Genomic DNA, 14652 nt, shown 5'->3' with positions numbered 1-14652 from the left:
TTTTGTCTGTGAGAGGATAAGGAGAGTCAGGGAGAATGAAAGAAATGTTTAAGGAGAAGGTGTGCTGAGAGCTACTGATTATTGCAAACACTTGTATATTTCTCTATTCTGCTCTTTATACTAATACAAAGTAAGTTCAGGTGCTTGTTGAATGACTAAGTATTCAGAATTTTGTTATTAAACATGTTTTACTTTCAACAGCTTGGTAAGTCAGTTACAAGATGAGCTTTGCTGGAAGTCAAATGTGTACTGTTTATACTTCAGAATCAAACTTTAAATATACAAAGATAATGCAGGGAATAGAAACTATTATTAAGTCTACCTGAGATTCAGTGAAATTATTAAGTTTCACTTTTCCTTTGTGAATGAGTTAACATGGTTTTCTGATAAGTTCTTAAAAAACAAAAGTAGTCTTTTAAAAAAAAGTAGTAGTTACTTGTTCAAAATTAATATATAAAGAGCAAGGCCATCTTTACCTTCTCTTTTCTGTGTTTATTAGAATATCAGTAATCCCCAGGGTAGTTTGAAGCTCAGATTGTTTCCTCAGAGTATATATGCCTCTAGCCTACCACTTCAGTAATTTTCTTTCCTTTGTGCATGTGTGTGTATGTTCCCTGGATTCTGTTTTTTGTTTTAAAAATCACTGATGCCAGGAGACAGGAAACCAACACCTAACCCAGAAGAGACTGTTGAGATTACTGCTGGAATAAACCCAGGATAAAAATCTTTATGTCCTCTCAGACAAAGCATGGATTAAGTGGTTTATCTTATTCTTATGACTTCAGTTTCTTTCAACCTCATCCAGAAATTGATGGAAAGTTGTGTGTTTTTTTTGGTACTTCTGTAGTCTTAGCTTATGCTCAGCTATTAAAAAAAAAAAAAAAAAAATGTCCGGGCACCCTGTGAAATCTAGAATTAGACATGGTCCCTGAACGTTGTTTGCCATTTAAATTTGATAGACACAGTCACACAAAGAAGCAGCAGTAATACAGATTTTTGTACCTTTAAAACCTGTCATGTTTGACAAAGTTATTTAGTGGTGGTGTTTTAGATGCAGAACCATCAGTTAATATGATTTGTCTGTGTGTGTGTGAGAGAGAGAGAATGTGTGTGTGTGTCGGTCTGTTAAGGGTAGGATGAGGGTGGAACAAGCATGGTGACAGAACACAGTCACACTATAGTTTTTTGTCTTCTCTGCAGCCATATATTTTAATTGAAAGATTACCAGTGGTTTGCAAATTGACGTTCTCAAAAATAAAAATTTAACTCCCTCTAAATAAAACTCCAAAGGTTGTTTGAGTGAGTAGAACTGGTTGTGGAAGTGAAGATGAATTATATAGTTGGGGCTGTTTGAACGAACTTGTCTGTTTATCCTCGATGGAATAGAACCTTGTCTAGACTTGTTTGCTTGTTTGTGGTACTAGTTTTTTGTTTCGTTTTGTTTTAAGGCAGTGCTTTTTAAACCAATTTTACTAAATCACTCATGGCCACTTTGCCTACAGTGGGCTCCTTGGGACCTTATGTGTTTTCTCTTCAAAACTACTGTGTTCAACCATTGGGAATTTCTGATGCCTTTACTTGATGAATGGCTAATGTTCATAGTCAAAAGATAGAAAGTTGGCAAATACATGAGATTAGACATATTTACTGTCAAATAGTGGTAAGTTTTTTACTTTGGTTTTTCATCCAGATACTTTGTTTCTAAGTGAATAGTTACCTCAGGTATACCCCCCTCCTTGTTTTAACTTTTGCAATAAGAACATAGTTGATATATTATGATAGATAATTCCACAGAAAACAATTTTGCATATAATACATCAGCACTAAATAATATGTGTAAATAGAAACTTTAATGATTCTACAGAAGACTTGCAAACATATTAAAATTTTCATACTCAATTTTTAAAAATCTCAGGAAGTATAGTTGTAATATAATAAATGAAATCAGTGCTTTATTACTCCCTTCATATTCCTTTATTTATCTGTATCAAGGGAGTGTTTACAATTATATATATGTATATTCATTTGTATTTATTTAAACCAGATCTTAAGAACTTGATCTTAAGACACCTTTTAATTATGAAACCTTTTTTAATAGAGATCACAACAGAATTTTTAGAATGTTTTCTGGATTTCCCATATGACTCAAATTGCATGGTCTTTTCACAATAGTTCCCCCCCCCACACACACACACAATAGGTTTTTGTTGTGACATAATTAGAGGTGACCCACAGATTCCTCATTATTTTAAATAATGTCTTATTAATTTTTTCCCTCCTCTTAAAATTTATTTGGAAAATACTTTGAGGTTAAAAATGCATGTAAGAAGAGACTTCCATGTGAATGATTCTTTGCCACATAGTGGACCATATCACCTTTAAGAACCTACCCAAAACCTTCCCCTTATTTGAAAATATTTGGGGAGAGATGAAAGGTATTTGAGTTTTTAAAGGGAGAATTTAACAGTTAAAGTTGGATTTGCATCTTAAATAAAAATCCTATTACTTTATCTTGAAGAAAAACTGCCCAGGGTGACTTATTCCCTGTTTTCTAGCCCATTATCCCTACTTCATTATTAATAATCTCTAGCACGAAAAGGTTTTTTCCTTTATTGGGGGGTTTTACGTGTGGCAAACCCCCATCTGTCCAAGGATTTTAAAAACTCTTATCCTAAAATTTTGGGTGTGGAGGTAGGTGTTTAGATAGTTGCCCAAAGGGCATAATGCTTCCGAAGAAATAATACCGCTTTATAACTTTTCCAGCTGAAGTAGTCACACCCAGGCAGTATGGGTGTTTTCCTGGAACAGGTTTAGCTATTTAGGTAATTTACTGTGTATTCACAGAATAAAATTATTTTCATGTCAAAACGTTGTTCAGTCAGGCCTTTTAGACTTCTGTAATGTTTCACTGGGAAATGGTGATTATGGCCTCTTATGATAATAGCTTGCATTTATTTGCATGGCACTAGCTTTAACATTTATTATTAACATGTTATTATCTTATTTCTTCTACCAGTAATACTATGAGGTTCTGTATTTTACGAAGTACAGCACTTAAGTGTGACAGCTAAAGAACAAAAAGGAAAAAGGAAACAAAAAATTAAAAATCGCATCTTTTTCGTGGACTTTATAGTTTAGTTTGGAAAACAAGTGAATTAATGAGCAAACACTGAGTCAGGCTTTGGCAGTCAGAGATAAGCAAAGCCAGGGGCTCTCCAGGTAACACCTCACAGCCTATTAGGGAAAATGACTGTAAATCAATGTGAGTCCAGGGCAAAGAGTAATAAATTGGGGACAGATTAAGATAGGTTTGTATTTGGAAGAAGGAAAGGTACGTAAAAAAAGACTAATAGAAAGTAAACACAATATGGCTGTATACATTTAGCTCTGCTTTTGAGAAAAAGTTTTTATCCCTGTTTTAAATTTCAGTCCAGTTTTTATTTCTAAAAAGCTAATACATTTCAAGATCTGAATTTAAAAGGTGAAAATGGATATGCAGTGAAAATCCTTCTACCCCATTCTGTAGCACCTAGTTCCCCTCTCTATAAAGAAGTAACTGATGTTACAGATTTCTTGTGTATTGTTCCCAGTAGCATTTTATGTATACTAAGCAACTTGGAATATGTGTTCTCTTCTTACTGGATCCTTTACATTTATACAGATACTGGGTTTTGTGGTTTTTTTTTTTAAGATTTAAAAAAAAATTATTTCTCCTCCCGCTGCCCCCCGCCCCCCAGTTGTCTGCTCTTTGTGTCCATTCACTGTGTTCTGTAACCGCTTCTGTCCTTATCAGCGGCACAGGGAATCTGTGTTTCTTTTTGTTGCGTCAGCTCTCCGTGTGTGCGGCACCATTCTTGGGCAGGCTGCACTTTCTTTCGCACTGGGCGGTTCTCCTTACGGGGCACACTCCTTGCACGTGGGGCTCCCCTACGCGGGGGACACCCCTGCATGGCAGGGCACTCCCTGCATGCATCAGCACTGCACATGGACCAGCTCCACACGGGTCAAGGAGGCTCGGGGTTTGAACTGCGGACCTCCCGTGTCCTAGGCGGAAGCCCAATCCATTGGGCCAAGTCCGCTTCCCAGATACTGGCTTTAATGTACTTTCCCACCCCTTAACAATATATCTTGGAGATCACCCCGAATCAGTACCTAAAAGAGCTTCCTCAATCTTTCTCATAGCTGTGTATTATTACTTTGTGGGGGCATGTACCACAATTTTTTTTTAAAAAGCCAGTTACCTATAGATGGATGGTTACATTGTTTACAATTTCTTGTGTTTTCCCTACTAGGCTTAAGTGAAAAAAGGAGGTTTCAGGTCCTAGAGGTCAAATTGCTGGGTCAGAGCATGTCTTTAAAATTTGGTGGCTATTGACAAATTAATGTCTTTAAAGTCTGTACCACTTCACCCTCCCACTAACCCACAGTATTTGAGTGCCTAATTCCCCACACTATCTGAGGCACAGTGTTGTCAATGAAAAAGAATATATCAGAGTAGTTTTTATGTTATTAAGGAGAAAACAATGCAAAACAAATTCCTTTTTGTCCCTGGTATTTTTCAATGTAGTTTGTCAATAAAGTATGGACTTATGACACTTCAAAACAGCCTACAGCATTTAGTAAGCCCTAACAAAATAAAAGTTAGAAACTTGCTTCCATACTTTTTCTGTCGTTCCACCCCCCCCCAAAGTTCTGTGAATGAGAGTATCCTGGCAAATGCTTAATGGTTGCCTTTGTTTGGTAGACTGTGTGGTGGGTACTCCAGCAAGGTAGAACTGGCTCCTGCTTTCATGGAACTTGGAATCTAGAAGGAGCCAAAATGATAAACTGGGAGGTATTTTGACAGGAAAGTATAGGCAGCTATGAAAGCCCAGGCAGGAATACCTGGACAGTTTGGGGAGAGGGAACTGGGGGAATGTTTTCCAGAAGATGTCTTTTAATCTGCTTAAGAGTTATCTGGAGAAAAGTTGACTTATCTAGCTAGTTGGGGACAGATGAACAACAGCAAGTAGATATTAAAGACTGAAAAATAATCCAAAAGGTAACATAACCTTGAAGAAAAATAATATGGGCATTTATTTTAATCTTCTAAAAATTGAAATGATTAAGAACCTGTTGAGATTTCTTTTAAAAAGGTACACATGATTAAAGAATGCCTTGATAATATTGACATCATGTATTTCATATTTACTGCCTTTTGAAAGTTTTTAGAGCTTCGTAATTCCACATTTGACCTTCATACCAACCTTCTGAAGTGATTAGCATTGGTTATATTAGCCTTTATCACAAGGAGGAAATAGTCACAAAGAGGTTAACTCATATCCAAGATGACAGAACCAGAATTAGGATCCAAGATCTCTTGGCTTCCTGCTTCACTGTGCTGCCTTTGTTCTCCCCGCTTTTCCTGATTAGTGATAACTAAGCCTTTTTAAGAATAGCACTGTTAAAACAATGCTGCTCTTTTGAAACTTGAGAGACTTAAAACACAATTTTGTGAGAGGCTCCAAGTCTCAGTGGCAGGGTTTATTTTTTCCATTCTCTTTTTTGCTTATTAAAGCAAACTATGTCATACTTAGAGGACATTTACTAACATTTTATTTCGGTATCAATGCGTATCCATATGATTATACAATATCATTCCAAGAGGAGTGAGAAATCAGACTGAGGCTAATATAACCTATGCATAAATTAAAAATTGTTTCCAAGTGTACCTAGTCTCTAGAAATCCAAATAAGTAATATAGGCCCTACAGTCTTTGAATGTTCAGAAAGGATGTGAGACAGAATGTATATTCAAAGTTGCATCCAGATGGAATGTGGGGGGGGGGGGATTTTAATTCAAGCTCACCTGAAATGTGGAGGATATGCTAATTCAAACTTACCTGAAATGTGGGGGATATGGTAATTCAAGCTCACCTGAAATGTGGGGGGTACTTTAATTCAAAACCTATCTAGTACTCAGACAAACAACTAACAAGGAAAGTCTTTCTTTCAAAAAGGCACCATTTAACTCCCAACCCTTAAATCTCTTATGTATAAAAGGGAACCCAAAATTCTATTTGGGGCTTGTTTTTTTTTAGGACAGGAGTCTGCTGAGTCCAGCTGGTTGAAATAAATCAACTTCCTTAGAGTTCTCGTGTCCTGGCCTTTGATACCGCATACACACGACATCTCTACAACAAGGCCATCTTTGCTGGCTTTTCTGCTACCTCCAGAGCATACTACCCATAGTAGTATGAGGGAGGCAGTTAAAGTTAGATAACAAAATGCTTCTCTGTAGAAAAATATAACTGAGCTCTTCTTTTCAAAAAATGTTTTTGGTTATACAAAGGATAACTGGAATCACATACAGTGACAGTTTGAATTGGGTGAATCCAAAATAATTATGCTCTTAAACTAATCAATTTCTGTGGGTGTGGTATGATTTGATTGCCTTAGGTTCACTTTAGATTACTTGATTAGATTGCTTTTGATTGGACAACCACAGTGAGTCCCTGCCCTCTATCTTATATAAAATGGCGATACAGAAAGGAAGCTGCCATATTATATTGATCCTGCCATGTGAGAGAGAGGACTGCAGGAAAGCAGAGAAACCCTGAGAGGTTGAGAGAGGTCCTGGAGTCTGGAACCAGCAGAGCATAGGCAAGGAAAGAGGCCCCCAAGCAGTTGTGGTATAGAAGTTGAGAGAAGTTCAGTTATCTGCAGATGGAAAGGCCAGGACTCAAGAATGATTTTGAGAAGGAAAAATTATTTTCCCGGCCGGACTCGGAAGCTTTCTGTTTCAAATCTAAACCTGGAGCAAGATTTTCAAGTTCCTTTTATACAGGGTGGGGAGTCAAATGGTGCTTTTATCAAAGAAAACTACTTTCTTTGTTAGTTGTTTGCTTGAGTACCAGGTAGGTTTTGAATTAGCATCTTGCCCACATTCAGTCTAGATGCAACTTTGAATACACATTTAGTCTTACATCTTTTCTTAACATTCAAAGGCCATATCACTTAACTGGATTTCTAGAGAGTAGGCACATTTGGATACAGAATTAGATGATTTTGAATTTATGCACAAGCTGTATTATATTTCCCATTTGAAGCCAAGTCCAAGTTTCCTTGAGTTTTGGCATCACCACCATCAGAGTTTCCCTGGACTGACTGGTATGTATATAGAGTTTGCATTGCTAAATTACCTCCCAGGACTGGAGTCGTTGCCATGGTCACCAAGGGCAGGACTGCAGCCTCTTACCTTCCCACACCCACGAGTCAGGACACAGACAGCTTAGGATATCTACAAAGGGATGGATATCTACAAAGGGATGGATATCTACGAAGGGATGAACAGCCTCCCACCCATAGCCCACATTAGTTGGGCCCATAGAGCAACCCACAGCTGAGGAGATGAGCCCTGCCAAATACCTGATCACCCCATGACAGGGCACCAGGATCAGCCATCTCTGATGGTGCCTTGATGGCTGTTTCACAGCCTCAGAACTGTAAGCTTTTACCCCAAATAAATTCTCTTTATAAAAGCCAACTTAGTTCTGGTATTTTGCAGTGGCCGCCCTTTGGCAAACTAAGACAGAAATTGGTATACCAAGAGAGTAGGGTCATGTTGCTTGCAATAATCAAAAATGTTGGAACAGTTTAATAAATGGGTCAGGGGTATTTTTTGGAGGAATCATGAGATACTTAAAAGATTGCTTTGCACCTACAATCTGATTTATTGGACTTACCACACTCAGCTAAGATGGAGGTGAAGAAGGACAACCACCACACCATGGAGCCTAGAGTGATTACAACTGAAAATGGGAGGATTGCATCCAGCATCCAGGTGGAATCTGAGCCTCCTCTTGACATAAAGGTGCAATGGACACAACCAATCCAGTGTCCACATAGAAGAGGTGGCATTGGATTGGGAAAAGTGGACATAATGGACAAAGGGTATGGGGAAAGGCAGGAAGAGATGAGAGGTGGAGGCGTCTTCGGGACATGGAGCTGCCCTGGATGGTGCTTCAGAGGTAATCACCGGACATTGTAAATCCTCACAGGGCCTACTTGATGGAATAGAGGAGAGTATGGGCCATGATGTGAACCAATGTATATGAGGTGCAGAGGTGCCCAAAGATGTACTTACCAAATCCAATGGATGTGTCATGATGATGGGAACGAGTGTTGTTGGGGGGGGGAGAGGGGGGGTGGGGGGGTGGGGTTGAATGGGACCTCACATATATATTTTTAATGTAATATTATTACAAAGTCAATAAAAAATAAAAAAATTAAAAAAAAAAAAAAAAAGATTGCTTTGAAGAGAGACTGTTGGTAAAAATATGGATGCTAAAGATCTGATAAGGCCTTAGAAATGATGAATGCATTATTGGAAACTGTAAGAAAGGTGATCTTGGTTTTAGAGTGGCTGAGAACTTGGTAAAATTGACTCCTGATGTTAGATGGAAGGCAGAATTTGGAAAGGACAAGACAAGCTTAGAAATTTACCAGAGATTTCAGGGAGAGTTTGGCTGCTCCAGGCTACAGAAATGAGGATTAGAGGAAGTTAGGTTCACTGTTCTTGAGGACTTTGGGCCTGTGAGCCAGAGATAGGGAGAGTGTTGCCACCACACCACTGTACTAAGGGTGTTGAAACTGTCCTCCAGAGTTTGGGGAAAGTGTGGCTTCACTCCAATGTTCTTGGAGGTGAGGTCTTCAGCCCCCACACTACACAGATTTTTGATAAGGGTGGGACCAGTAAGATGGCCTTTGGGCAAGACCCTGGAAGGAGTGGGCCTTCTTGAGGCCTGAGGAAAAGAAGACTTTGTTCTAAGAATGACTTTCAGACTTCGAAATCTAGTGGAGTATGCCCTGCAGGTTTTCAGAACTTTTGGGGACCACTGACATCTATTTTCTTTTCAATTTCTCACTATAGTAATGCAAATAGCTATCCAATATGTGTCCTTTGTGTCTTGGAAGCAGATAACTTAACAAAGTTTATAGGTCTACAGCCAGAGGGGAACATTGTCCGGAAGTCAAACTGCATGCTATCTATAACTGATTTTTTAAAAGATTTATTTATTTTTATTTATCCCCCCCCCACCACCACCACCAGTTGTCTGCTCTCTCCATTTGCTGTGTGTTCTTCTTTGTCTGCTTGGATTCATGTCAGCAATACCAGAAATCTGTGTCTTTTTGTTGTGTCACCTTGCTGTGTCAGCTCTCTGTGTGTGGTGCCATTCCTGGGCAGGCTGCACTTTTTTTTTTTGCACTGGGCGGCTCTCCTTATGGGGCACGCTCCTTGCGCGTGGGGCTCCCCTACGCGGGGACACCCCTGCATAGCATGGCACTTCTTGCGCACATCAGCACTGCGCGTGGGCCAGTTCCACACGGGTCAAGGATGCCCAGGGTTTGAACCATGGACCTCCTATGTGGTAGGCGGACTCTCTGTCCATTAAGCCAAATCCGCTTCCCTCTAACAGATTTTTTTGAGATTTTTTTACTTAGCATTGTTACTGAGATGATTTAAACCTTTTTGAAATATTGTGATGGAATGACTGAATTTTGCAAATAGAAAGAACATGTCTTTTTGGGATTCAGAGGATGGAATATAACAGTTTGAATTTAGTGAATCCTCCCAAAAGATTATGTTCTTAAATCTATTCCTGTGTGTGTGTTATCCTTTGATTGTACTAGATTCACTTAGACCACTCAATTAGATTGCTTTTCATTGGACTAAATCAGTGAGGCTGAGGCATGACTGAGGTTGTGTCCCTACCCCCTTGCTGGGTCTTATATAAATGGAGAAACGGAGAGACAGAAAGGAAGCTGCCATATTATATTGGTTCTGCCATGTGAGAATGAGGACTGCAGGAAAGCAGGGAAGCCCTGAGAGGCTGAGAGAGGTCCCAGAGTACCAGTAGAGTATAGGGGCATGGAAGGAGGACCCCAAGGAGCTGAGAAGATGAGCCCTGCCATATGGCTGATCATCACATGACAGACAGGGCACCAGAATCAGCAGTAGCAGACTTGGGTGAGAAAGCATCTCTGATGGTGCCTTGATTTGGACATTTCACCATCTTGCAACTGTAAGCTTTTACCCCAAATAAATACCCCTTTTAAAAGCCAATCCATTTCTGGTAGTATTTTGCATTGGCAGCTCTTTGGCAAATTCTTAAAAATGCTAGTGTATGTATCTCTATATGAATGTTGAGGTTTTTGGAAAGACAATATTAAATAGTATTATAAAGCCCAGCTTAGCTATTTAAGAACCTTTGTGTGACCTCATACATATAGCTTAATTTTTGTAAGATCTAGTCTCCTCAGTAAAACTGGGATAATACCATAAAAGTTGATATGAGAATTAAATAGAGCCATTATACAGAACTCTCTCAGAGACATTTTATTGTTAAATTTCTATAATAGGATAGTATCTTATAGTTGATTGCCTATATTTTGGACAGTAGATTTTTTTCCCTCTATCTTGTGATTGATGATATCTTAAATTGAGGAAATAATAGTATATGAAGACTTCAATGTAGTACCAAGTACAGTATGCATTCAAGAAGGAGTTTGCTATCATTCTTTTAAAAAACTTAATTGATATAATGATGACTTCTGTGTTAAGACATACACCAGTGAAGTGAGGTTTTTGCGGAGAGGTCTGCTTTAAAAGAAGGGAAGCAAATCTGTGAGGTAGCCACAGGTAGGCAGGAAGAAGCTCATCTCTTGGAACCTAGATAGTAAGGGTGGGAGACAACAGTGATATTTGTGTCATTGCCTACCCCTATGAGGAAAAGCTAGATAGGGAAGAGCCTACAAACAATCTTGATTCATGCAACTGTCATTGCTTATTTTGTTTTTTTATCTCTTTTTTGTTCTTTGAGAAAGTCTCACCTGAATGTTGTAGCCTTTTCTCATCTATGCTTGAGAGAGGCCTGGCCAGGCCTGATTGTTCTTTTGCCCCGGTGCTCAAGGAATATCATGGCTTCTTTGAGTTGGAGTGGCAGTCTGCAGCTGGAGACCCAGTGGAGAAAGTGAATTTTAAGGAAGGGTTTCTTTTTATTTTTGGAGATTCTTTTTATAGTGGCAGCCTTGGAAATGCTTATTTGTAAATTTATTTCAAAAAGTAGTATTTCCTTACATGTCTGTATGTACATGCCCATCTGAAATACCTACACTTAACTGAAGAGTCTCTAGTTGGGGTGGGGGGCAGAATGGTGATAAGATTCTCAGGTAAATTCAACTTAAGATGTGTTCCTACACTAACGGATTGACGTGTCACCTCTCCTCTTTTAAATAAAAATAGTTTAAAAATGTATCTTGGTACACACAGAAGTATTTAGAGGTAAAGGACCATTAACTCTAACTTTCATATGGTTCAGAAAAGTATAAGTGGCACATGGTCGGAGAGCAAGATAAAACGCATATGTGGTAAAATGTTAGCATTTGGGGAATCTCGGTGAAGGGTTTACAGGAATTTTTTTACTGCTGTTGCAACTTTTCTGTAAGTAGGACATTATTTTTAAAGGAAAAGTTAAAAATATAACTTCATCTCTCTGAGCACATATGTTTACATTATTATTTTTAAGTCTATATAACAATGTGGTTTCACTGTAAAAATATTTAGCTAGAACTCTATTCTTGGGCATTTGATCATTTCCAGTTTTTTTGTCATTAGAAACAATGTTGCATAGAGATCCTTAAATATGATTTATATATTAGGAATGGGATTCCCTATACTTAACCTTCACCCCTTTGGAACATCCCACCCCCACAGTAAACTTTATGTGAAAATTCCAAGTAAATTAACCAGTTAATGCTTGAATCTAAAACTTTATTGAGAATTTCGAATGGGGAAAATGGTAGTACTATCTGGGTCAGATAACTACCGTTAACCTAAAATGAGCTCTTGAAAAATTTCTTCAGTCTTTGTTCATCCCATGTAATAAAACTTTTTAGGAAAAAAAAAAAAAAAGAATCTTTTAGTAACATAAAACATCTTGAGTAATTAAGAAGATCAGAAATAAGTCTTTCAGTGTCCTAAAGATACAGCTTTCTGACCTCATTCTTTTTATTTCAAATAAATCAATTTTATTGATACATACTGGCAAAGCATACAGTTATTCCAAAGTGTACAGTCAGTGGTATTTGACACAGTCACATACTTGTGCATTCATCATCTCAGTCAGCTTGACCTCATTCTTTTAGGAGCAGCAGGCAAATCTTTTTGGTCTGCTTTCCAATGTGCTTCACTATTTTCTTTGATTGCTAGGTATTTTTATTGGATTCTTATTCTTATCCTATTAATAGATAGACTGAAGGGACTATTTGACCAGAGTCAGTACAATCATATGCTCTGTTCTGTTGATTCACCTTCAACTTCTAGTTGTTATTTTTTCTAATGATGCATGTTAAAAATTGAAAACAGAGAATTCAATTGCATTTTACCCTCAGGTCAAAAATAACATTAATTTCTGTATCTGATGTTTATGCAAAAATTGAGCACTAATATTTGGTCCAGTTTTAGGCATGTTAATGGTTTTGTAAAGCAAGAAGTTGTAAGGAGTTCTAGTTGTTACCGTGCATGATGTCTGAAGTCCTGTCCTATGGGTAGAGCAGATTTAAGTGTGGCTATCCTTGATTCTCTTTGATTATATGTCTTCATTTCTTGACCCTGCCTCAACAATGAAAATTGCAAAAATTTAATTTTTTCCATCAAATTTATATGCTGTAAAAATTGACCCAGGCAGGTCAAATTGCGTTGGATTTTGGACTTGTTGCAAGACTGATTTACAGGACAGTGTGAATGTATGCTCCTTTCTTTCCTTTTCATTCTTCCCTAGTATAAACTGGAATGAAGGAAATGGGTTAATAAACTCCAGATTTTGAGGTAACCACCAATGCTGTTTTAAACTACACTCTTAATTCCAAAATGCGAGGATATTGTGTTTGACTGGAAAGAGCAAGGTTTATACACAGCAGTGGCAGTCATGGGAAGGGTGTGTGTTGTATAGTACTTACTGTACTATGGCTCAGGGCTCTTGGCTCATGAATTGGCACAGAGTGAAGCAAAAGGTGCTATATTTGGTTCCATGTTAAGTAAAAGTGTTTTTGTGGGTTTGTTTTTAAGATTTAAACTTTTCTGTTTTCTTTGCACTTGGGGAAAAAAAAAGGACTGTAAAATGACATTGTCTAGGCATTGTCTGTGATGGTCATACTAGCAACAGCGGTCATCATTTGTTGAGCTGGGGATACACCAATGGTGCAAAGAGTACATCTTTCCCCCAAGACACTAGTTGATGTCTCTCTTTAGGATCTTTCTTTGGGAAAAGTCTTTGTGTGCATGTGTGTGTTCACATAATGAGGTGAAAATGTTGATTTGAAGAAGGGTTAGACATTTCAAACTTTAAAAGGAATTTTGGCAGGCTAGAGTATGAAAAAAAAATCCATCTTTAATTGAACGTTGTATGCCTTCCTGTGGAGCCCACCAGAGCATTCAGATGATGGCCATCTTTGTGTATTCATTTAAACTTCACTTATTGATCAGATGTCATTATAAGGTGACACTTTTTAAAAATCTCTTTCTACTTCAATTTTTGCTATATCTGTTATTCCCAGAGGTCTACTAATATCCTAATTTTCTTTATTATGCATATTATTACTTGGAAACTTTAGACCTGTGGGTTATAGTCTATCATCGTCTCTGACATTGCCCTTTGTCCTCCACAAGTAATCCACCTTAATTCTTTGGTCTTCTTTCATCCAAATGTAAAGTTCGAGCCCTGAGATGAGGCTGTTATCTGTGAAGGTATTATTGCTCTATGATTACCAGCCCACTATCACTCTAGTTGTGTTTTGTTTGTTTACCAATCATTTCTTTCTTGCCTTTCACTTCCAGCAGACCTACTCCAATGAAGTCCATTGTGTTGAAGAAATTTTGAAGGTGAGTCCATCGTTTCTGTTTCTCATTTGAAGAACTGTTTAAGTAGGCAGGCACATATCCATTTACTTTGACTTTAATGAAAAGTTGTCATTCCCAGGTCCCTTTAAACTCTCATAACTTCAAAAACAAAATAAGCCAGAACAGTTAACTAAGGGAGTCTTAGGCATTAATGAATTCTCTGACGGATTTAATTAAAGACTATGAACTACAAGGCAAAAACTAGTGTTTTTATGGCATCTCAGGTTTTTCTGGTTGTTCATAAAAATCCAGGAGAGTTGCTCACTTTCAAGAGAAGAAATTCCATGATTGATGAAATACAGGAGGCACCAAGGGATTAAATAGTGCTTGGTTTTTATCTCTTGGTGTTTTGTAAGTGTTGCCTAGTATGACCTCTTCTTTAATAAGACCATGAATTCTTAAAGGACGGAAGAGGAAAAATAGAAAGTTAATGGACATCTTTAGACCTACTTTGAAGGATTTTTTAAAAAAACTCTAGTTTATTGAGGCCATCATGAACATTTGTGCTTCTTCTACATATATCATTGAGTACATTACCCATTTGTTTAGTTTTTCTTGTGCAAGGATGACAGGTTGCTTCTAGAATTTGGTTTCAGGAAAAAAATTATCTTCATAAGCCAGCATGCTTTTTTTCTATCAGAGAAAAAGTACATAAGCCCTCCCATTTCCCTTTTGGCTTTAATTTCTGGGGAATCTAGAGTTACATTTAATGCT

The 14652-nt window shown here is 37.9% G+C and overlaps 1 protein-coding gene across 4 annotated transcripts in view; it reads left to right on the top strand.

Moving 5' to 3' along the window:
- Positions 1-14652, top strand: part of AFF1 (ALF transcription elongation factor 1) — a 216813-nt gene that overhangs the window by 145840 nt on the left and 56321 nt on the right. For 2 of the 4 annotated variants that reach the window (XM_058295846.2, XM_058295855.2), the window contains one exon: positions 13876-13920. In XM_058295846.2, the coding sequence (XP_058151829.1) occupies positions 13876-13920 (45 nt within the window). The remainder of the gene's footprint in view (positions 1-13875; positions 13921-14652) is intronic. The other 2 variants (XM_058295849.2, XM_058295859.2) reach the window with 1 other exon arrangement.

Source organism: Dasypus novemcinctus, chromosome 1 (assembly GCF_030445035.2).
Source record: "Dasypus novemcinctus isolate mDasNov1 chromosome 1, mDasNov1.1.hap2, whole genome shotgun sequence".
NCBI classification, from domain to species: Eukaryota; Metazoa; Chordata; class Mammalia; order Cingulata; family Dasypodidae; genus Dasypus; species Dasypus novemcinctus.
The sequence above is the reverse complement of the archived record's forward strand: the minus strand, read 5'-3'. Positions and strand labels throughout refer to the sequence as shown.